The sequence below is a fragment of the Rosa chinensis genome, chromosome 1 (assembly GCF_002994745.2).
Source record: "Rosa chinensis cultivar Old Blush chromosome 1, RchiOBHm-V2, whole genome shotgun sequence".
NCBI classification, from domain to species: domain Eukaryota; kingdom Viridiplantae; phylum Streptophyta; class Magnoliopsida; order Rosales; family Rosaceae; genus Rosa; species Rosa chinensis.
The window spans coordinates 51,295,607-51,318,083 of record NC_037088.1 but is presented as its reverse complement, the minus strand read 5'-3'; the positions used below and the strand labels follow the sequence as shown (position 1 = coordinate 51,318,083).

General features: G+C 38.6%; 2 protein-coding genes across 2 annotated transcripts; both read left to right on the top strand.

The window, feature by feature from the left end:
* Positions 1–7,896: 7,896 nt before the first annotated feature.
* On the top strand, positions 7,897–12,443 carry LOC112181968 (DEAD-box ATP-dependent RNA helicase 31). Its single transcript, XM_024320373.2, has 10 exons — positions 7,897–9,099; positions 9,180–9,286; positions 9,540–9,595; positions 9,777–10,001; positions 10,435–10,641; positions 10,735–10,821; positions 10,936–11,031; positions 11,225–11,440; positions 11,763–11,945; positions 12,075–12,443. Exons 1-10 carry the CDS (start codon positions 7,988–7,990, stop codon positions 12,300–12,302), a joined length of 2,517 nt encoding a protein of 838 aa, XP_024176141.1. The 5' UTR covers positions 7,897–7,987; the 3' UTR covers positions 12,303–12,443.
* Positions 12,444–21,189: 8,746 nt separating this feature from the next.
* LOC112181756 (eukaryotic translation initiation factor 1A) lies at positions 21,190–21,786 on the top strand. Its single transcript, XM_024320156.2, has one exon. The coding sequence runs from the start codon at positions 21,233–21,235 to the stop codon at positions 21,659–21,661; it is 429 nt and encodes a 142-aa protein (XP_024175924.1). The 5' UTR covers positions 21,190–21,232; the 3' UTR covers positions 21,662–21,786.
* Positions 21,787–22,477: the final 691 nt, after the last annotated feature.

The window sequence follows — 22,477 nt, the reverse complement described above, 5'->3', positions numbered from 1 at the left end:
AAAGTTATTTGATGCAACTCGGAAAATTAGGGTTAGGGTTTCTCATGCAATTTCGAAACCCTTCTTCATGCACAAAACCCTAAAATTTGGCAAAGGGGTAGAACAAGAGGTTCACTTCTTTTTTGAGAACCTTGTGGGCAAATGCAGTATATGCCTTTGTGTGTATCATAAGGGGGAAGCGTGTCAGGCTGAAACCAATGCGCCGATAGTCCAGGAAGCTCCCACACCGGCGACATGAAAATTGAATCTCACTGGCCCCTTCTTAGGTTTTCATGACAATCAGTTCAAGGATGGATTGTTTCGCTTCCATGGGCTTTCCACCCCCATTCTCCCACCTGTGGGAAGGTCTCTTTTTGGAGGTGCTGTGACTAGTAAGGTACGCAAACCCATTGTTATTCGTCATGTAGGAAAGACACATACTACTGACGACAATGAATTGGCTTTGGTACCTGTGGATACCGACCAGCCTACTAAGAGAAATCGGCCCTTTCCATCTCCAAAAAAATTACAGTTTATGATGTCTGATTTGCTAGAAAACAAGCCCTATTGCTCCCTCAAAGAAGGTAAAAATGCCTGCATTCCCTACAAAATTCAATGCAAAATCTCTGGGTTTGGTGGAAACACCAGGTGGTATGCTTGTGCCTGCAGAGAGTATGATGCCTAAACCTTTACAACTTGAGCTTCCTAGTGGCAAGAAGAGAGGCCGGCCTTTGGGAGCAAAGAACAAAAATCCACCAAAAGCAAAAAAGGTTCATGCTGAAGATGTCTTGAGTGTTCTGTATTCAGGCAAGCCTCCAAGCCCTAGCTTCAAAGGCAAGCCTCCAAGCCCTAGCTTCAAGGGCAAGGAGAAGATATAGGGTTTTTCTTTTTGTTAAGCCTATAAACTATGTAAATGTCTGGCATAGTTATAGGCTCACTTCAATAAGTGAGCGATAAGTTTGAATAGATTAGGTCTATCCTATGTACCACTGTGGCTCCTCCACGAATTCTTGTCTGGCCATTGTTATGTGTCAACGGATAGGTGTGTAATGGCCTTCTTGACATGAGTTATTATTCTAAATGGATTACCATTATTCAAAAAAAAAAAATATACCATTATTTCTGGACATTTCATTGTCATATATGAACGTCACATTTATTCTTTATTTTTTTGTTTGTCTTCCCAAGTAGACCATTTATGGAAACTACAAATCTCATATAAGTATATAACTGACATGGTGCCCAAACGATAATAAAAGAAAAATATGCTGTCATGCTAAGTACACATTATAAAAGCCTCCTTCAAGAAAGAGAGCTAAATTTTTGGCCTTTTGTATTGTGTAAATCTGACTAAGATGGTATATATAGAACAACAACAACGACAATAGTGATATAATGCAAATATGCAATTCTATCCAAGATCCAAAATTCAAGTTGTCGATTGTTGTTTGTTTCACTCGTATTCATATATATGCAATGACCTATAATTATGAGAACGTAATTTTTAGCATATTATTTTGATATGCAGTGGGCTCACTAGTATTAGAGTGGTCCAAACCAATGGAAAAATCTCATATCCCATTTATATGAAAGCTGATTCCTCATTGTCATTTGTAACTAGATCGATGTTCAAGATATTATTGTTCAAATAGGGGGCGAGGACCACATTCCAGAATCATCACAGTACTAGAGTGAAAACAGGGCAAAATTCACGGAAAAAGGAAGGAGAGGTGGATTTTTTTATTTGGTTAAATTTACTTGTGTAGTAATGGCTAGTTTCTGATTGGGTAAATTTCTTTTAGGGTAACTAAGGTATGGCCAATTTTAGGGCTGGGATCGGTTTGGCTCGACTCGGGAATGGGCCAATACCGACACCGATACCGACTTTATAGTCAGCTCAGATTGGTTCGGGAAGCCGGAATTTTGCCAACGATACCGATTGGTTCCGAAACCGATTGATTCGGTATAGTTTCGGTACTAATCGGATTCCACATTTTCATTTTCACGATCTGGGTTTTCCACATTTTCATCGTTGAACTCACTTCGTGAACTGGGTTCATGCATTGGTGGTGCAGAGGTGGATTGGAGCAAGGAAGAAGGTGAGTCTATTGTAGGTGCAGAGGTGGATTGGGATTTGGGACAAAGAGATGTGGGAATTGTTAGTTGAAGAAGATGATGAAGAAGAAGGAGAAGGAGAAGCAGAAGAATCAACCCATGTTCATATCCTCAATAATTGGTCTCAGACCAGTCATGGCAGCTCCACCACGTCCATGCGCACGACACCTCCACCCCCGCCGTCTCCGTCAAACCGTATCCATGGCTCACCACGAATCCCAGCGACTCAATCTAAGACAGAACCGCCACGGGCAGCGAAGCTCTGGAGGTCATGATCTGGATTCGGCTCGGCTCGGATAATTCGGTATGTGTTTGACCCATATCGGTGCCGACCCATTTACATAGTTTTCAGTACGGTTCAGATCGGGATGCCGGAGAACTATCTTTTCATACCGAGCCGATCGGTTTCGGCTCAGATTGGACGGGATCGGTATCGGTTTCTCGGCTTTGAATTCCCAGGCCTAGCCAATTTAATGCTTTGGTATCTAGTCTTCAAAAGAAGACAATTTGATACATGAACTTAGGCTCCCTTTGACATTTTTGGTATTTTTGTTAATTTTTCAGTCAAATATAAGGATAAAATTGACATTTTGAATATATGTATAAAAACAAAATATAAAAAAAAGAATTTTGTGCATTAATAGCCATTCTTCATCATTTTGTGAGTATGAATTAATGTTTTTGGATTATGTTGAAGATGAAATAATCAAATTTTATGTGTAAGAAATACAGCCGTTGTGATTTGAATACCCACGAGACTATTCCACCGAGCTATGTCTATTCCATCGAAAGCAGTATTGTGAGTGTTCAAATCACGACGACTAAATTTTTTAAACATAAAATTCAATTATGTCATCTTCAACATAACCCAAAAGCATTAATTCATATTCATTTACTCTCAAATGACCCAAAAAATGATGAAGACCCATGGTTGATGGTCATTAACCCACAAAACTCATGTCTTTTTATTTTATTTTTATAAATAGATTCTAAATGCCAATTTTAACCTTATATTTGACAAAAAAATTAACAAAAGTACTAAAAGGTCAAACGAATACTAAGTTATTGCCCTCTTCTGAAGGCTAGGTACCAAATTGTCCAATTTGTCATACCTCAAGTAGTATAAAAGGAATTTACCCTTTCTGATTTCACAGTTCAATTATGTTTGACAAATTTATTGAATGAATTCGGGGACAGAACCGGAATTAAAAGACAGGGTGTGGGCTTTACTTTAAAGTTAATTTTGAGTGAATAGTGCTTTTGGAATTTAAGCAAAAATTCTTTAAATTAGAGTCATTTTCTTAATTATTGACTAAGTTGGAGAAAAATTAGATATGGGAAGTGGAGATGAGGGGCTAGGAGCCTAGGATAGGAGACATTTGGCTTGGTTATAATGAAATTCGTACTTAAACTAATTTTTCGTCAAAAATGAGGTGGCTAAGAGCTCTGAATTATTGAGAAAATGGGAATTATGCATTACTATTTTTGTAAATACGTGTTATGATATGCTTCTAATGTGGGTTCATTTTAGTTCAAGAAATAGACGAAATACATAGTTACTCTCAAATTAGGTTAGCCAATAAATAAAAGAATTCACAATCAATCACTTAACCATTTTTCACTCTACTTAACCACATTACTCTCTTAAGCCACACGTGGATTGTCTCTGCACCCCCATCCCCACCACAAATTAGCCGAGCCCTCCGAGGTTTGCACAAACAAAGTTTCCGTGCCTATAACCTTGCAACATTTTTAAACTAAACTTTAAAATATGACCATTTGGTATAGTCATGTAACTCTCTCATATTTATAGCGAGAGGTCATAATTTCGACTCAAGTCTTGCAAATTGTTATGATTCTGAATGTGAAATGAATTGTTCAATACAATTTGGTCTCGTAAGTCTTAATTTTGTAAGTGAAAAGCTGTGAGTTCGACTCACAATAAACTAACTGTTATATATTAATTATTTATTTAATAAACAATGTGAAATGAATTATATGACATTAATAAATCAAAAAAAAAAAAAAAGCCAAAATTAAAACAATAATCATGTGACCATAAAAAAAAAAACACAATAATCATGTGACAGTAATCAGGGCCAGGCCTGAGGGCTGTTGCCTCAGGCCACCACTCTCCGACTGGCCTCCGCAAAGTTTTTTTTTTTTTTTTTTTTTAATTTTACATATATTCGTTTATGATTATATAATTTGTTTTCGCGTCCTTCTTACAATGCGTCCACGCTAGCGCAGTGGTAACATAGATGTGCTGTTGTTTGCAACATCAAGGTTTGAAACACAGTGGCCTATTTTTTGTCTTTTTTTTTCTTTTTCTTAATTAGTTTAATTGCACTTTTTTGTCTTTTTTTATTTTTGGTCTTAGTTTCTTTGCAATTAAACTTTTTTGTTCCTTCTTTTTCCAGCTTCTATGGAAAGAATATTTTGAAATTGAATATTAATGTACTTGCCCTTTTTCATTGGTTTCTTTTGTAGTTAAATATATTCTGTTTTTTTTTTTCAATTTCTAAGTGAAAAATTATTTTGGAATTGAACACTTTTTTTTTCCTTGCATTACCATTAATGTAGGGGTTTAATTTATATATATATATATATATATATATATATATAAATTTGTTCGATTATATGATTTTTTTATGTGAGGCCACATTTAAATTATTTGTCTCAGGCCATCAAAATGTCAGGACAGGCCCTGACAGTAATCATAGTTTAGTATTTACAAATCAGAGTTGCTTTCATTACACTCTGATCTTTGTCTTGCCTCAAATCTATCTCATGAAAGAAAGCAACAATAACATCATACTCCAAAGTCACAAAAAAACTAACATTTATATATGGCCGACCAGCTAATACGAGCTCCATTTACCTACCAATTTCAGGCCATAAAAATTACAGCTAATTAACACCTTATGCCTAATCTCTCATTATTTCCACCAACTAATCAATTGATAGGTTGCAATCATTGCATGTAGCTTTGCTTTATTGGCTAATCGCTAATTCGCTACAGATAATTTAGGTTCAAATCAACTGTTTATGAGCATACCAAAAAGTATTACATCTTTTTGTTTTGTTTTGTTTTGTCAGTGAGCGAAAGTGTTAAATTGTATTAGAATTAAGCTGGATTAAGAATTTATCCGTTCATTCTAACCAAAAAAAAAATTGTTTTCTTGTCAATGTATTGATGTGAACCGTAGTATTTAGGGAAAAGTCACAGAAGGTTACCTCTGCATCGAATTCCTTCTATATACACGTCTGCTCTTGCAATCTTGTCAATGGACTTCCCTGTCACTATCCTCTAGTTTTTCTTCCTTATCCTTGATTAAGGATGTAACCCAAAATGTTTTCACATGAGTGTCAATATATATATATATATATATATATATATATATATTGTTGCATTATGTGCCTTATCATGATTAAGTTTTGGGAATATCTTTGGACTCTTCTATTGTTTTTTTTGATAAAAGTTGCAGTGACTAGTGAGTACTATTCCAAAAGTATGGTTCAAGTTATTCGATTCTGGCAACACCACCGCTTCTGGCCACACCACATTCGTTTTCACCAAACTCCGTCGGTGTCATCCAGCTTCGATAATACCAGTCCGATGGGACAGAGAACCTCACTTTGAGACAAATCTGAGGTATGAAACTCAAATATCGATGATAAAGGAAAATACATATCGACGGGCGAGGTTATATTAGTATTTACTATTAATTGTATCGATGCATTTTAAATAAAATTTTACTCTTAATAGGTAGTTAAATTGAGAACTATCGGTGTTGAGCCAATTAATAGTGGCTAACGTGGGTTACACTTGTTGTTATGCCTAATATATGGTTCTCAAACTTGATTTCTTAAGCTAGGGTTTCAAAAATATGCATTCACTCAGCTAATTTTTGATGTGAGAATTGGCTACATTTTGCGATGTAGATTTGGTACATGACTTGACAACTTTCTGATGTGAAAACTAGTTACCCCCCATGTGACATAGTAGTTTAATAATAAATTACAATAAGAATTCAATGGATTTTATATACAAAAGAAAGAGAAAATGTGCCTATCAACTATAGTGTAAATAGAATCGAGATTTTCTACTATGCTGAATTATAGTGGGTGTTTGGTTTTATTCCATTTGTACGTTGTTTTCCCCCTAATCGAATGACTCTCGATCTAGTCATGATGACTGTGAAATAATTGTCCGAATAGATTCTCCATATACACTTTCAATAATATAAGGAGAGGTATCACAAACTTTGTGAATGATTCATGACCTATGTGGTAGCATTAATATCGAAAACCTTATATCTGTTTCAGGCTGAAGGCAGCAAAAAGCAGCAAAAGGCAGCTGATAACAATAATCAAGACGTCTAAATCCAATTTCTTAGTATGCAACAACTTCAGAATCCTCTCTGATCAATTGGTTTGGTTTCTAGTTTGGATTTTGTACCCATATGAATTAGCATTAGGGCCCCCAAAGTTTCTCTCAAACGTATTGAGAAATTATTGTAGGCAAGGACCACTTCATATCATCTTCACCAGGTCGATCATCAACCTTTCTTCTTCACAATTTGGAGACCTTTGTCTTTGTTCTTTGGCAATGTTTCTCTCAACCCGCTCGTCTCAATCCGAATAATGGAGCCCAGCGCCTAATTGTTTGTTACCCATGTACTTGTGAGGTTTGCTCTTAAATTGGGTGATTGTGAACCGTCAATTGCACAAATAGGGTTGCGAAATCGGCGAGTGCACACCCGCTCACCGAATTTGTTTATTTCCCATAGAACACATCTTGTACATACACCATATTGCCGAGCATAATCCGTTATGGCTTGGAGGTATCTCCGGTTATGCCAAGCTCTCGCGGGTGTGACCTACGGGAACACCAGAAGCCAGACTTTGTCATGCCCAGACGTGCTTGCACGCGCACAACAAATATGACTTCCCATAGAGGGTAGAATGATCAAAACTGATGCATTTCAGTCATACATTGAAAACAAGGCTGAGGCTATACCTCAAATCCCCTATAAAATATCTCTCTCTCTCTCTCTATCTCTACTACACACTTATTATTACCTAAGAGCATCTCCAACAGTAGGAATTACTTTTTAGTTAAATTTAGCTAAAGATGTGAAATATAGCTATTGATTTAAAAATGTTACTCCAACAGTAGTAGCTATTTGTAAATAATATACTAAATTTTATCGAATCGTAAACTGACATGTGGACAAAAGAGGAGAGAGAAATATAACTTTCGCTTTAGCTATGCAAGATTCTCTAGCTAAATATAGCTAGCCATTTTAGCTAAAGCTAAATTTAACTTGGGTATAGCTAGTCTGTTGGAGTCTGTTAGAGTTTATTTTTGCTTTAAAAATAGTTATATATAGCTAAAGATTGAATTTAATTTTAGCTAAAACTAAATTTGACTTGGGTATAGCTAGTTTGTTGGAGTTTATTTTTGCTTTAAAAATAGTTATATGTAGCTAAAAATTGAATTTAGTTAGTCTGTTGGAGATGCTCTAACACTCTGCCAATATTAATACATTTACTGACTTAGGTATCGGAGCAATGAAGATCGTTGGCACCATTATCTCCCTCTTGGTATTTTGACAGGTGGAGGCCTCGCATACCTCAACCACATGGCAGCAAAGTTCAAATCGAGGTGGTGACGTGTTTGGGTTGGGCCAGAAATTTGGCAAGATTATGAAAAAATCCGGCCCAACGGGTCAGCCCATAATCCCAGTTGGCGGGATAAGAAAACCGTTTCGTGCTGCTGGGGGAGCTTAAACCCTATCTCTATAAAATCCCTTCACCTCCGTCTCCTCAAAACTCTTAAACCCTAAAATCCCCATTTTGGGGACTCCAGACTCCTCTCACCTTCTCCATGAAAACGACGTCGCTTTCGTCCACTATTATGCCCGTTAAGCTCCTCCTCAACAACCCTTCTCTCCCAGTAACCCGCTTCCTCTCCATGAAATTCGGACCCTCCATTTCCGCCCCTCGACCCGTACCCGCTTTCTCCCGGGTCTTCCCGCTCCGCCTCAGGTACCTCGCCCTCGGCTCCCAGCGCACATTCTCCACCCGCCGAACCGGGTCGGGCTCCCAATTCTTGCGCGGCTACGAGCGAAAGGCGGCGGTCGGGGGATCCAAGAGCCTGGTCGACCACGAGGCGGAGCTGAGTGACTGGGTCAGCGAGTTGAGGACCGACACGACCCGCGGTGGCGGTGGCCGGGGAGAGGAATCGGACGGTGGTGGTCGGAGAGGTAGTCGGGTTAGAGATAGGGGCGGCGATAGAGAGCCTTATCCGGCGAAGCGGAGCAGGAGAGATAGCGGCGCCGACGAGTTTGGTGAGTCGAGAACTCGGGGAGGGTTTCGGTCTTTTCCGGGAAGTTCACGGATGAGTAAAAGGGATGATCATGATGATAAAGAAGGTAGGTCATTTCCGCCGAGAAGCAATCGGGGGAGTTCGAGCTCGAATGACCGGTTTGGTGAGTCGAATCGGAGACGATTTCCGAGCTCGAATCCGTCGGCATTTACTAGAAATCCACGGATGGATAGAAGGTTTGATAACAAATTTGGGGACAATGCTGTGAAGGAAGATGGGTTTCCGGGGAGGAGAGGTCCGAATTTCAGAGGGAATTCGAATGCGAGTTCAAGTTCTTTGAGTAAGAGAGGAGGGAGAGAGGTGGATTCGGGTTTCAGACGAGGCGGCGAGGGGTTGAGGAAGGGTGGGAGAGATTCGAGGAAGGAAAAGGAAATGCTTGTGGTGGATGATAGTGATGAGGATGAGGAGGTGAATGAGCTTGGTGTTGGCATTGCGGATTTGCTTACCGAGGAAGATAGTGATAGTGCTGCTTCGGATGAGGATGATGAGTACGAAGGATTGAAAGATAAGAGTTCAGCTGCATTGTTTGGTTCGGATAAGGAAGTGGTGAGTCAGAAGGCTGTGCCGAAAAGTTCAGCGGGAGACTCTGACTCTTATTTGAGCGAGTCAAGGTATGCTTGTATCGACATTTTATGTGATGGGATTCGTTTAAAGTTGCTTGATTGGCTAAATTTTTCTGCAATGCTTGCAGGTTTGATCAGTGTTCGGTCTCGCCACTGTCCTTGAAGGGAATCAAGGATGCGGGATATGAGAACATGACTGTGGTACAAGAGGCTACTCTTCCCATCATACTCAAAGGTTTGCTCTTTACCAAACTATTCATGACCGTTACAATTAGGGTACTGTTTTCTTTTGAATAGTGGATTTTCAAGGGAGGACTAGTTTTAAAACAACAACCATCAATTCCATTGCTTAATCTGTAATGACCATAAATTAGAGAATAATCTGTGTCCCCTAAAGAATGTCTGTTCTTACCTGTTGTTAAAATTGATTGATCTGCGTGTGTTCATGTTATGGAAGTGCTTTTTTTCTGATTAATTATGTTTTGTAGGCAAGGATGTTCTAGCCAAGGCTAAAACCGGAACTGGAAAAACTGTTGCATTCTTGGTATGACACCTTATTTATGTTTCTCCATGTGAATAAGTTTTAAAAAGTAAAAAAACTAAAAATGAACTTTGTTAAATTCAATGCTTCTCTAGTTTATCCATCATATGGCATTTACTTATCAATAGATGCGATCACAGGGGTTTCTTTTCATCCTTCTAAATGTTGATATTCTTTGTTTCAGCTTCCATCAATTGAAGTTGTTGTAAAATCACCTCCTATTGGACGCGATCATAAGAGACCCCCAATTTCTGTACTTGTAATATGCCCAACCCGAGAGCTGGCGAGTCAAGCTGCAGCAGAAGCCAATAAATTGTTGAAGTATCATCCTTCTATTGGTGTTCAAGTTGTGATAGGAGGTACAAGACTTGCTCTAGAACAGAAACGCATGCAAGCAAACCCTTGCCAGGTAACATCTCTATCTTTTCTGGAGGACTTGTCAATTGGTGTATTGTCCTGTTTCATTCACCTGATCACTTAACTAGTCAAAGATCAATTGAATTGATGTTTTATTAGACATTGTTAAAGCAGTAGAATCTCATGGATTGGTTAGGAGTGAATGGTTAGTAAGTTAGTCGATTGGATATATTAAGTGGAATTAAGGTAGTAGGAGTGAAGGTTGAATTAAGGTAGTTATCCTATTTTCTGACATAACAGGTATTCCATATTCTTAAATCATCACTATAAAATAATCTTTTACTGAATATCCAGCTAGTTTGATACTCGCTCTTTGTTGCATGTCTACCATAAATAGGATGCAATTAAGGACAAAAATGAAAACTCATGCCAACATAATCACACGATGTTATCTATATCTGATTTGTCACATTTATAACTAATAGATTCTTGTCGCTACACCGGGAAGGCTCAAAGATCACATTGAGAATACCGCAGGTTTCGCAACTAGGCTGATGGGTGTCAAAGTCCTCATTCTTGATGAAGCTGATCATCTACTGGATATGGGGTTCCGTAAAGACATTGAAAGGATTATAGCAGCTGTTCCAAAACAGCGACAGACACTACTGTTCTCTGCCACCGTTCCAGAAGAGGTTTCTTTCACACCTTACTTTTTTTGGAAAAATTTAAAAAGAACCTACATATTCTTTACAGTATATGTGACATGATATCATCCCTGATTGTAGGTCCGTCAAATCTGTCATATCGCTTTGAAAAGAGATCATGAATTTATTAACACGGTTCAGGAAGGCAGTGAAGAGACACATGCACAGGTAGGATCTTGAATGACATGTATATATGTGTATTATAACTAATACTGACAACAGACAACTTAATAATTGTACGTATTGTTGAGGTTTGTATTCTAAAAATGTAGATGATTTCAGGTCAGACAAACCCATTTGGTTGCTCCTTTGGACAAACACTTTTCCTTTGTATATAGTCTTCTTAAAGAGCACATTGCTGACGATCCTGACTATAAGGTATGTGGGTAGTACCACACAGCCTAGGCTGTTGGTATATTCAATTTTTTTGTTGAAGAATTGTGGATGCTTGCATTAGTATCAATTGAATCGATCACTTCTATAATGGATTTTCTTTGGAGAGCATTGTTGTGAACATCACCGCTATTATTTCAATCTTCATCTATAATATTGGACTCTCATTTTTGCATAGGTTCTCGTATTCTGCACTACTGCAATGGTCACACGACTGGTTGCTGACCTTCTTGGTGAGCTGAACTTGAATGTTAGAGAAATCCACTCCAGAAAGCCACAGAGTTATAGAACTAGGGTTTCCGATGAATTTCGGAAATCAAAGGGTCTTATCCTTGTGACTTCTGATGTATCTGCACGAGGGGTTGATTATCCAGACGTTACTCTAGTCATACAGGTATAAAATGTCAATTATTAGCTTAGTGACTTCAGTTCATGGTCCTTTGCCATTGTTTTGTGCATGGAATATTTAAGACTATGCAGTTCATCTCTAGCTTGTTAGAAGCATGCTTGTGAGGCATTGGAATGATGAATGTATATGTATGGAGTATGCGGTTCGTTTAACCCAGAACCACTCTACAAGATGTCTTTATTTTATCAGGACTTGGAGTCTTTGCCCCGTTCATGCTTTATAGAATACATATCTTTTGCAACTTCACCTGTCATTGATTCTAATCCAAGTTCCCTTATCCTCCTCCCCCATCTTGTTGCAATCACAGGTGGGCATTCCAGCTGATAGACAACAGTATATTCACCGACTTGGTAGAACCGGCCGTAAAGGCAAAGAAGGGCAAGGAATATTGCTACTGGCTCCTTGGGAGGAATTTTTCTTATCCACTATTAAAGATTTGCCAATGACCAAGGCTCCTGTACCTTTAGTTGATCCAGATACGACCAAGAAGGTGGGTTTCCTAACCCCCATCCCCCCCTCCCCCGCTCCCTCTCCCTTCTCTCTTCCAGGTTTTTTTTCCATCTTCCTTGAAGCATATGGTTTTGAGTTGCTCAAGTATGCTGGTGCTTTATCTTAACAGGTAGCACGAGCTCTATCCCAAGTGGACATGAAGAACAAAGAAGCAGCATACCAAGCGTGGCTGGGTTATTACAATTCAAATAAGAAAATAGGGCGTGATAAGCATAGGCTTGTGGAGCTTGCTAATGAGTTTAGCCGAAGCATGGGATTGGACAACCCTCCAGCCATTGCCAAGCTTGTTCTTGGTAAAATGGGTCTTAAGAATGTCCCTGGACTGCGTTCCAAATAAGCTGATAGCAGCATATTTGGCAGTCCGTGATGAGATTTGTCTTTTTTTTTTATTAACGGAACACGATATGTAATTGTTGGAAACTTCCAAATTTTACCATCACATAGAGGAGTTTTCTGGTCTTCCTTGTTGGGTCCTTCAGTTATTTTCCTGCTATTGTGTTTCTAGCTTTTTGCATGAATTCTACTGTTCCTTTGCTTCTTGTTTTCTTTCACTCTGGCCAAAAGAAGACGAGGGATGAAAACGAAGATTTTTGGCATTCTCATGATATAGAAATTTGGAGTATGCTATGCATGGATGAAAACGTCAGATGAAACCAAAGTTGAGCAAAACAGACTGCCACCTTTGCGGAGATGATTGGTTGCTTTGTGTAGCGGTTAGTTTTGCAAAATAATTTTGTACCATAGTAATGAATTCCTCTTCCTATTGAAGGTAAAACCTTGGTATAAAATAGATTTATTGTGCGTCAGTCTATTCCATTGTAAATGGATTTTATTCATTAGCGGATCAAAACTTCAAAAAACAACATAAATTCTCATTATCAAGCTATATTGGAGAGTCTCGACCCGATCAACCACAATCGTACGATAAATTGGGAAAGCTAGCTTGCTCCCCAAGCAACAAACAATGATGTTTAATCTTTGCCCCTTTCGGCTCTTGATTTCCTTTTTTTACTAGGAGAACAAGAACACCTATATATAAGAAGAAGAGAACAAATACCAAGAAAAACACAACAAATTAAAGAAGACCAAGAAGAAGAGAAGAAGTAGAAGAAAGAGTAAGCAGATGCCGAAGAACAAAGGAAAAGGAGGCAAGAACCACAAGAGGGGGAAGAACGAAGCCGACGACGAGAATTGCTAGTACTGTTGAAATATATCTAATAATGAGAATTGTTCAGTTCATCAAAGAAGTTTGCCTTTCTTAATGAATTATCGATTCTATTATTTTGAGCTGTGTTTAAGTTTAATTAGACTGAATTTTCCATTCAGCGTCCAGGTCAATGGATTAATTTAAATCCATCCCTGTGCTACCAGATCAATCCAATGTTTCAGAATGGCTCTCAGGTCTATTAGGTATGATTTCCAAACAAAATTCTTTGCCTCTGTGTGTATGCTTCTTTGGGAATATTTGGAATAGAAATGAAAAGGTATGAGAGTCATCTTCCAGATCTTTATTAATTTAATCTTCCTTGAAGCATATGGTTTTGAGTTGCTTAAGTATACTGGTGCTTTATCTTAAAAGGTGGCACGAGCTCTATCCCAAGTGGACATGAAGAACAAAGAAGCAGCATACCAAGCGTGGCTTGGGTATTACAATTCAAATAAGAAAATAGGGCGTGATAAGCATAGGCTTGTGGAGCTTGCAAATAAGATGGGTTTTAAGAATGTCCCTGGACTGCGTTCCAAATAAGCTTCTAGCAGCATATTTGGCAGTTGGTTGGTTAGTCTTTTATTATTGAGAACGGAACGCGATTTAATTGTTGGAAACTTCCAAAGTTTACCCTCACATAGAAGAGCCCCCCCAAAAAAAACAATAGAGAAAGTTGTTCTTGCCGCGTCGGACTTCTGGTCTTCCAAATTTGTAATTGTGTGTCTAGCTTGTAGAATACTTTGCTTCTGCTTGTTTTCTTTCACTCTGGACGAAAGAAGACGAGGGACAAGATTTCTGGCATTCTCATAAATCATAACCTATATGCTATTTATTCAAAAAAAAAAAAAAAAAAAAAACCTATAAGCTATTGAAACAAAAGTTGAGCGATACAGATAGACTACCACTTTTGCGGGGATGATTGTTTGCTTTAACAGTCTCGCAAATTAATTTTGTACCATAGTAATGACTAATGAGGGTGTGGATCAAGAGACACATTGTTTTACAAATATTTTTATACTTTTTAATGGTCTTGATTCATTATAAGTATGATGTGGCAAATGACATTTTTTTTTCTTCAGAAAATGTGGCAAATGACATGGAAACAATTGTATATGAAGTTTCTCACCCAAAAAAATAGATAAACTTTAATAAAATAATTTTATAAGAAAAATCAAAAATTAAAAATAGATGAAAGTCTTCTTCTTCTGGGAAATATGAAAGGCTTTGGCTCTTCTTTGAGCACCATATTCTCCTTTTTCCTTTGAGTTGAATAATTAAAATCCATCATCTCCTAATCCCCTTCTCTTATTCCATCAAGTTAGTATTAGTAATTATACAAGTTTGTATATCTCTCGTCTTCTCAAGTCTTCAATGGTTTTCACAGCCTATCATTCGATCTAGGTCTAGATGAAGAAGATTTGGTGGTTTTTTTTTTTTGGATAAATTTCAGTTTAGTACCCTGTGGTTTACACTCGCCATCATGTCAGTCCCTGTCCTTTCAATTTGATCAGTAACACCCCTGAGGTACCAATTTCGATCACCCGTGTCCATGCCGTCCAAAACAGACGTTAACTGCTGACCTAGCTCTGACAAGCTCAGCAAGAAGGCCCACATGAAGGGGTAAAATCGACAATTGACAAATCTTGCCTCCTAAAACCCATAATTTGACAAAACCTAATTCTTTCATTTTTTCCAATTCAAACATATTTAAAGACATGAAAACAACCTGATTTATAACAATACAATGAAACAATAACAAGGACCAATTGAAACAATAACAATAACATCAATATCATCAATTGTATTTCAGAATAGCAGACCCAAACAAGTTATATGTCTTACATCCATCACCCAAAAAAACATGTCAAATGGGATCCAAAGATTGCAGTTTTAGTAGACCTAATCATCTTATCAAAAGATTAGGTCTAGCAACCTTGTACCACAACACAAGGTTGCACAAGAGATTGAAACACAAATCATCATCAATATCCCAAAACAAAAACTGATCACCTAAAAGTAAACTAAGGCCAGCTAATCTGAAATTCTTTTGACTCTATTTTCCACTTCTCTAAGCCTCTTTGATGATCTAGTGGGTGTTGCAGAGGCTGTACCTTTTGCAACAGTTCCTTTCGAGCTTGAAGTAGGAGCAGCTCTTGAGCTTGAAGCAGCAGCAGCTCTTGCATTTGTAAAAGTAGCTCTTGCATTTGTGGGAGCAGCTCTAGCTGTGGCAGCCTTCTTCTCATCCCTTTTTTTCTACAATCACTCAAACCACACCAACTTAGCTCATAATTAATTGGACCATTTTAATCATAAGATTTTGATTGATTAGCTAACCTTTAGTACTTCTGCCATTTCCCTTGCCTTCTGCCTTAACTCATTCTTTGTCTTGGTAGCCTTTTTCTTACCAGTACCCTACAATAAATCAAGAAACAAAATCAGCATTGTATTATTCGAAAAGAATGGTTATGTGGTGAAACTAATTGGTTGATTATACAAAAAATAAAGTTTGGTTGCCTGATTTACAGATGTTCCTGCCTCTTCATTGTTCCTCTTCCTCTCGTTCATATTGGTTGCTTTTGACTTGGGAGGCAAGTGCCTATGACATGATCTCTCATTGTGGCCAGCCACACCACAATTACCACACCTCAAACTTCTCTGAACTTTGCCAAGCTTGGAACCTCCATTTTCAGCCCTCTCCGATGCATCCTTGATCCTTGTTGTCCTTGGCCTTCCCGGCTGTCTTGTGTACAGGGGGTAGGATTGTAGGTTCTTCAGAAGTGGACCACAACTCCATGCCATTAACAGGCTTGATGGTGTGGCTGTTAGTGGCCATATATGTCTTTTTCAAGTAGCAATCATCAACAAAGTCATCCGGGTTTAGCCTCATGAAGTTAATTGCAGCAACACCATGTTTACATGGTATACCACTCAAGTCCCATCTCCGACATGCACAACTCCTTCTTTCAAGATCAACAACATGCTTGCCTCCTCCAAAACTTTCCACTTCAATTTGTGGACCTCCAGAACCATGTGGGATACAATCCCTGGCAGCTTTGACTTTGTTTTTTTCCAAAATTCCTCGAGGTTTAGGGCAGATGGTACCCTCATACTTCATCATCTTTTCCTTCCTCAACATAATCCTCTTCATGAGTTTAACCCTCATCTCCTCAAAGCTTGACACAATCGGCTTGCCTCTTGCACCTAATATGAATGCGTTAAAGCTCTCACATAAATTATTCAGAAGAATATCACACTTAGTGTGAGTCTTGAAGTGTGCTCTACACTAGTGAAGGGGAGGCCTTGTTGGATCTACAAGACAAACACATGTATTAATCCAAATGGTGCAGAAACTAACTTGGTGAACCTTTAAAAAAAAATGAAAAAATAAACAAGAACAATACTAACCTGTTAGTCAATCATAAGCCTTAGGGTCCATTTGTTTGATTAGAACCATTTCCTTGTGAAAATACGCCAACGTGGTTGACTTTGCTATTGCCCAGAGTTGGTCCTTCATGGCTTTACCAGGAAACAACTTCGTAAAATTTGTCCAAAGGTGTCGCACACAGAACTGATGGTCTGTAAGGGGGATAATGGACTCAAAGGCTGGTAAGAGGCCTTTCTGCTTGTCACTGATAAAGGTCCATCCAGCCCCCTCATGCTTTATGTCTAAGTCCTTGACCAACAACTATAAGAACCATTTCCAAGAGTCTGTGCTCTCCATCTCAACTTGAGCATATGCAACTACCCAGGTGGTGTTATTTGCATCAACTCCTACTGTGGTTAGGAGCTGTCCACCATGAGGACTCTTTAAATGGCAACCGTTCAGCCCGATTACTGATCTGCATCCAGCTTTAAAACCAGTCTTCAATGCCCCGAGGCAGATGTACATCCTTTTAAACACAGGCAACCCACTATCATCATTGAAATCACACTTTATGTCCACCGTGGTTTCAGGGTCTACTCTTTTCAGTTCTGATCCATAGTCCCTTACTCTAGCATATTGCTCCATGATGGACCTTTCAAGCAACTTCAAGGCTGCCCTCTTAGCTCTATAGGCCTGCTGCACGGATACCTTTGCCTTTACACCCGCTGACATAGTTTGTGCAAGTGATTCTGTTCAATAAATAAAGGAATATATTAGGAACATAATCATTCCAAAGAGTTGAAAATCAGAAATATGAAAACAAAGGTACCTGTTTTCCAATCAGGATTTAGCTTGATCTGATCCACAAACTTTTCAGTTAGGGAAGGTGCCTTGACCATAGAGTTGACATGAACCCTAGAACATGTATGATTTGCATGATATGTCTTCACCATCAGGGTTAACTCATGTTGCATTTTGCTAGCATACAACTCGAAGGGGCAGTTGTCCCTTTGCAAATCACTCTCACCCTCTTTCTATCACTTTACAAAAAGCAGCATTCACATCCTCCCATTATTGCTTTCTCTCTTAAAACAGCTCTCAAGATTTTTGCTGATGCAAACTTCATCCCCAACTTAAACTGTGGGTCCTTCATGTCACTCTTGGGATTGAACTCTGGAAAGTCATCCCCTATCTCACCATCAGAGTTGGCTACACCTCCTAGTACTTCCTCATCAAAATCAACTGCTTTATACATATCTTCATTGTCCTCGGCCACAAACTCTTCCTCAACAGTACTTCCAACAGCAGCTTTTACTTGTGTACTTGGGCCAATACTCTCACCAAAGACATCAAATTCACCTTCCATATCTTCCAACCAATTGTCATCCAACCATAATCCCCATATTCATCATCCTTAAAATGTGGTCTATAATCTTCATCTACAGAATCATCAATTCCAAATTTTGCCCCATTCTCCTTATAATCAACCTCCACTCTTCCTCTCTTCCTAAACTCCCTTACTTTAATGTCAAACAAATCCTCACTTTCACTGACCTTTTGTTTACCTTTAGCCTTTGGATCCAAGGCAGGTGTTCTGCTTGCTTGAGTAGGTAGGTTGCCATCTCCATTCCATTCTCTAATCACAATCCCAAGCTCTTTTTTTGCTGCTCTGTCTATCCCAGGTTTCTTCCTTGGTGAATCTGGAAGCTCTTTTATGATAACCCCAAGTTTCTTTCTTGGAAAATCTGGGAGTTCTTCAATCACAACTCCACTCTTCTTTCTAGCTGGACTTACAAAACAATCTGCCTCCCCATCTTCATACATATATAACTCACTATCCGAGTTTGTTTCTTCATAGTCATCATGTACATCCAAGTGATCCAAGTAGATGATGACTAGTCGAATTTCTGGTACACAACAACACATCGTAATTGCGTCCTTGTCTATCTTAATCTTAGTCATACCATCATCCTCATTCCCTATACTATACCAATAATCTATTCTCCTTCCACTGTAGTTCTGGTTTAACCCTCTGACCATCCCATCAACCTCTACAAGTGACATTCGATCCTTATCTACATGGTCATAGTAGTTCACTTGACCACCAATATAATTGCCTCCACTGATGTATCCACCATGATACATCTTGACCGTAAAGTAATCTGGGTGATCTGCAACATAGAGAAGGAATTAATCAGCCATTATTAAATGCAAAACAACAACACAACCAAACAATTGAATGAATGAGAAGCACCACAAGTCCAAACAAAATAACAACTTTTAAAAGCCCTCCGGTCAAATTTCTTCTTTTGTCCACATTAGGACCACACATGCAGTACTATATTAAAGTGCATAAAGCAGCTCCCCAACAACCATCACATGCATTCTTTACACTTTAACTGACTTTACACCACAATTTCTCTATACCATAAACACAAACAGACAACAGCTCAATTGAATATGAAAGATGCAACAATAAAGCTACACACAATCATTTATAAACCCATTCCACCCACAATCAAACCCCTAAAATAGTCATTCACATTTCCAAACACCAAATCAAAAACATGTTTAATCCCTAAACCGTCAGCGCAAACACACAAGAAAGGTACAAAATTTGCCATTTATAAACTCATTCCACCCACAATAACACCCCCTAAACCTATACACCCAATCAGAAGCTTCGAAGAGGGCTAAACGATGCCCTAAACCCTAGCTTATAGCAATAACCCCCAAGCCCATTCCTAATCGAACACCCAAACCCTCAAAATTTCAAAACCATTGTTCAACCCACTCTAATCGAAGACCAGATTCAAATTTTCTAAACAAAAACAACTCACCATATTTAGGAATTTCATCAGCAACTGTATCCCCCCCATTTTGGGGTCTCCATTCATCCATTGACGCTTCAAATGGAGGATTTCCTTTATAGGGTTGCCCGATTTTAGGATAGATTTCGGTGCTAGATTTTGGGGGAGATTTGGGTCGCTCGGGGAGGATTTTAGGAGAGTGAGGTATTTGATTTCGTTCAAAATGAATTAGGTTAATCGAGTGGAGGCTGATGGGATGTATTAGGGGTAGATTAGGAATTTCACCCTTCTTGTGGGCCTTCTTGCTGGGCTTGTCAGAGCCAGATCAGCATTTGACGTCTATTATGGACGACCCACGAAATTTTGGACACGGGTGATCGAAATTGGTACCTAAGGGGTGTTGCTGATCAAATTGAAAGGACAGGGACTGACATGATGTTGAGTGTAAACCACGGGGTACTAAACTGAAATTTTTCCTTTTTTTTTTTCTCAATCTGAGCAATCTTACTGGCTGGGTTCTGCTGGAATATGTTTACAGTTACAATAATTATTGTTATTGCAATCAACTTGGAGATCATACAGTTGGAGGAAGAAAGAGGCTATCCCTGTTTTCTTTTTTTTGTGAAGAAGAAGATCTTCTAATTTTGATTTTATTTTTTTTATATAAAATCATTTTCATTTAAGTTTTTATTATTATTATTTTTTTTTAGAAAATAAAATTGTTTCCATGTCATTTGCCACAACATACATGAAATCCATCAAGACCATTAAAAACACTTAAATCTAATGGCTAATAAAAGGTGTAAAAATATGTGTAAAATAAAGTAAAATCTTATGGCACGTTTACTTAAATTGAAATGGAAAATAATCATAAATCGAAGACAAGTGGAATGGGAGAAAAAAGGAATCAGTATTGATTCCTAAACCCATCTCCCCTCTTCAGAGTATTCACTATTCAGGAATTGATTCCTGATAAGGATGTGAGACCTGCATTTATTCTGATTCCTTCATGTGTTAGTAAACGCAGAAATTCTTTTAACCGGAATCATTCTGATTCATTTATGTGTTAGTAAACGCATAAATGTTTTTATCCCGTAATCATTAGTGGATCAAAACATAAATTCTAATTATAGAAAATTACATAAAAGTGTCATTTTGAGACTTTGATTAGTCATAAGGCCACCTTTTTTTTTTTTTTTTTTTTTTCACACGTAAGACCACTTTAGGACCCAAAATCATCAGCTTCTTTTTATGCTATACCTATTTTGCCTCTGCTATCTCTTTTTTTTTTCTCTACCATTTAATATTGCTATACATATTTTGCCTCAGCTATCTCTTTTTTTGTTCTCTACCATTTAATGTGTGTGTTTTGTGGAAGCACGATCTCTCTCTCTCTCTCGTCGAATCGATCTCAGCGTTCTTTCTCTCTACACTATTTAGTCCGTGAATTGCACACTCTAATTAGTCATTGAAGTTTGATTCCATCTCTCTACACTCTATTTAGCTTGATTTATAGTTTGATTTTCATCACTGTGATTTCATTTTTTGTTTTGATTCGATGTTAGCGTTCTCTCTCTATGGACTATGTAGTCCGTGAATTGCACACTCTCTCGTCGAAACTACATTGAGATTCTCCATCGGGATGAAACCACAATCGTCGGATAAGTTATAGGGAGTAAAGCCCATTCATGTTTAATAAAAATAAAATTAGGGAAAGCTTGCTCCCCAAGCAACAATCAATGATACTTAATCCTGATTCCTCACGGCTCCAGATTTCCTTTTCTTACTTGGAGAACAAGAAAACCCTATATATATATATATATATATATATATATATAAGAAGTTAAGACCAATAGCAAGAAGAAGTAGAAGAAAAACAAAACAATATGCCGAAGAACAAAGGAAAGGGAGGCAAGAACCGGAAGAGAGGGAAGAACGAAGCCGACGACGAGAAGCGCGAGCTCCTCTTCAAAGAGGACGGCCAGGAATACGCGCAGGTCACACGCATGTTAGGCAACGGCCGGTTGGAAGCCAAATGCCACGACGGCGTCGCCCGCCTCTGCCACATCTCCGGCAAGCTACACAAGAAGGTCTGGATCGCCGCCGGCGATATTCTCCTCGTCGGGCTAAGGGACTACCAGGATGGCAAGGCTGATGTCATCCACAAGTACATGCCCGACGAGGCACGGTTGCTCAAGGCTTATGGGGAGTTGAATGACAGTTTCAGGCCGAATGAGGGCGGCAATGATGACGACGACGACAACAATGGCGATGGTTACATAGAGTTTGAGGATGCTGATGTTGATAAAATTTGAGTTTTGTCCTGCTGTTCCCTAAAGTTTATCTAATAATGAGAATTGTTCAGTTGATCAAAGAGATTTTATTTTGTTAATTGAATTATCAATTCTATAATTTTGAGCTGTGTTCAAGTTGAATTAGACTAAATTTTCCATTCAGCGTCCAGGTCAATGGATTAATTTAGATCCATCGCTGTGCTACCAGATCAATAGGCTCTCAGGTCTATTAGGTGTGATTTCCAAACAATACTTTGCTTGTGTGTGTATGCTTCTTTGGGATATTTGGAAGAATAGAAATCAAAAGGCATGAGAGTCACCTTCTTCAGGTTACCTAAAGTTGAACATCGATGCGGCATTTGATTACCTTGGTGCAGTGGCGGGTTTAGGTGGAGTTTTTAGGGATGAGAATGGAGGTTTTGTTGGTGGGATTATGCATTTCTCTAATGAATCCTCTCTCCTCAAAACGTGCTGAGGTGCAGGCATGTTTATATGGAGCACAGGTTGCATTGGAGCATGATTCTTCCCTCTTGTTTTCAAGTCTGATTGTTTGGAGGTGCATGGTTATTGAGGTTAACGTACTCTAGAGGTGAAGCTCTATCTGTTTTGGGTTTCTTGGTGGAAGATCTTCGATTCCTTCTCACCCAATTGAATGTTGCCAAACTCCAACACCAGGGAGATCTGACAACCAGGCTGATCATCTACCGGCTCATGAAGCTTACTACTTGGTTGTGATTCTGTTTATTTGTTGGAACCATCTCCTCATGTGGAGGAGGAGTTGAATTTTGATTGTAAAGATTTATAATTTATGAATTCAATTCATTCCCCTAATAATTT

Coding starts and splice junctions, on each gene's coding strand:
- LOC112181968 (XM_024320373.2), top strand. CDS start 7,988: ATGAAAACGACGTCGCTTTCGTCCACTATTATGCCCGTTAAGCTCCTC. Junction 10,002..10,434: donor TGCAAGCAAACCCTTGCCAG/GTAACATCTCTA, acceptor TATAACTAATAG/ATTCTTGTCGCTACACCGGG. Junction 11,441..11,762: donor ACGTTACTCTAGTCATACAG/GTATAAAATGTC, acceptor TTGCAATCACAG/GTGGGCATTCCAGCTGATAG.
- LOC112181756 (XM_024320156.2), top strand. CDS start 21,233: ATGCCGAAGAACAAAGGAAAGGGAGGCAAGAACCGGAAGAGAGGGAAG.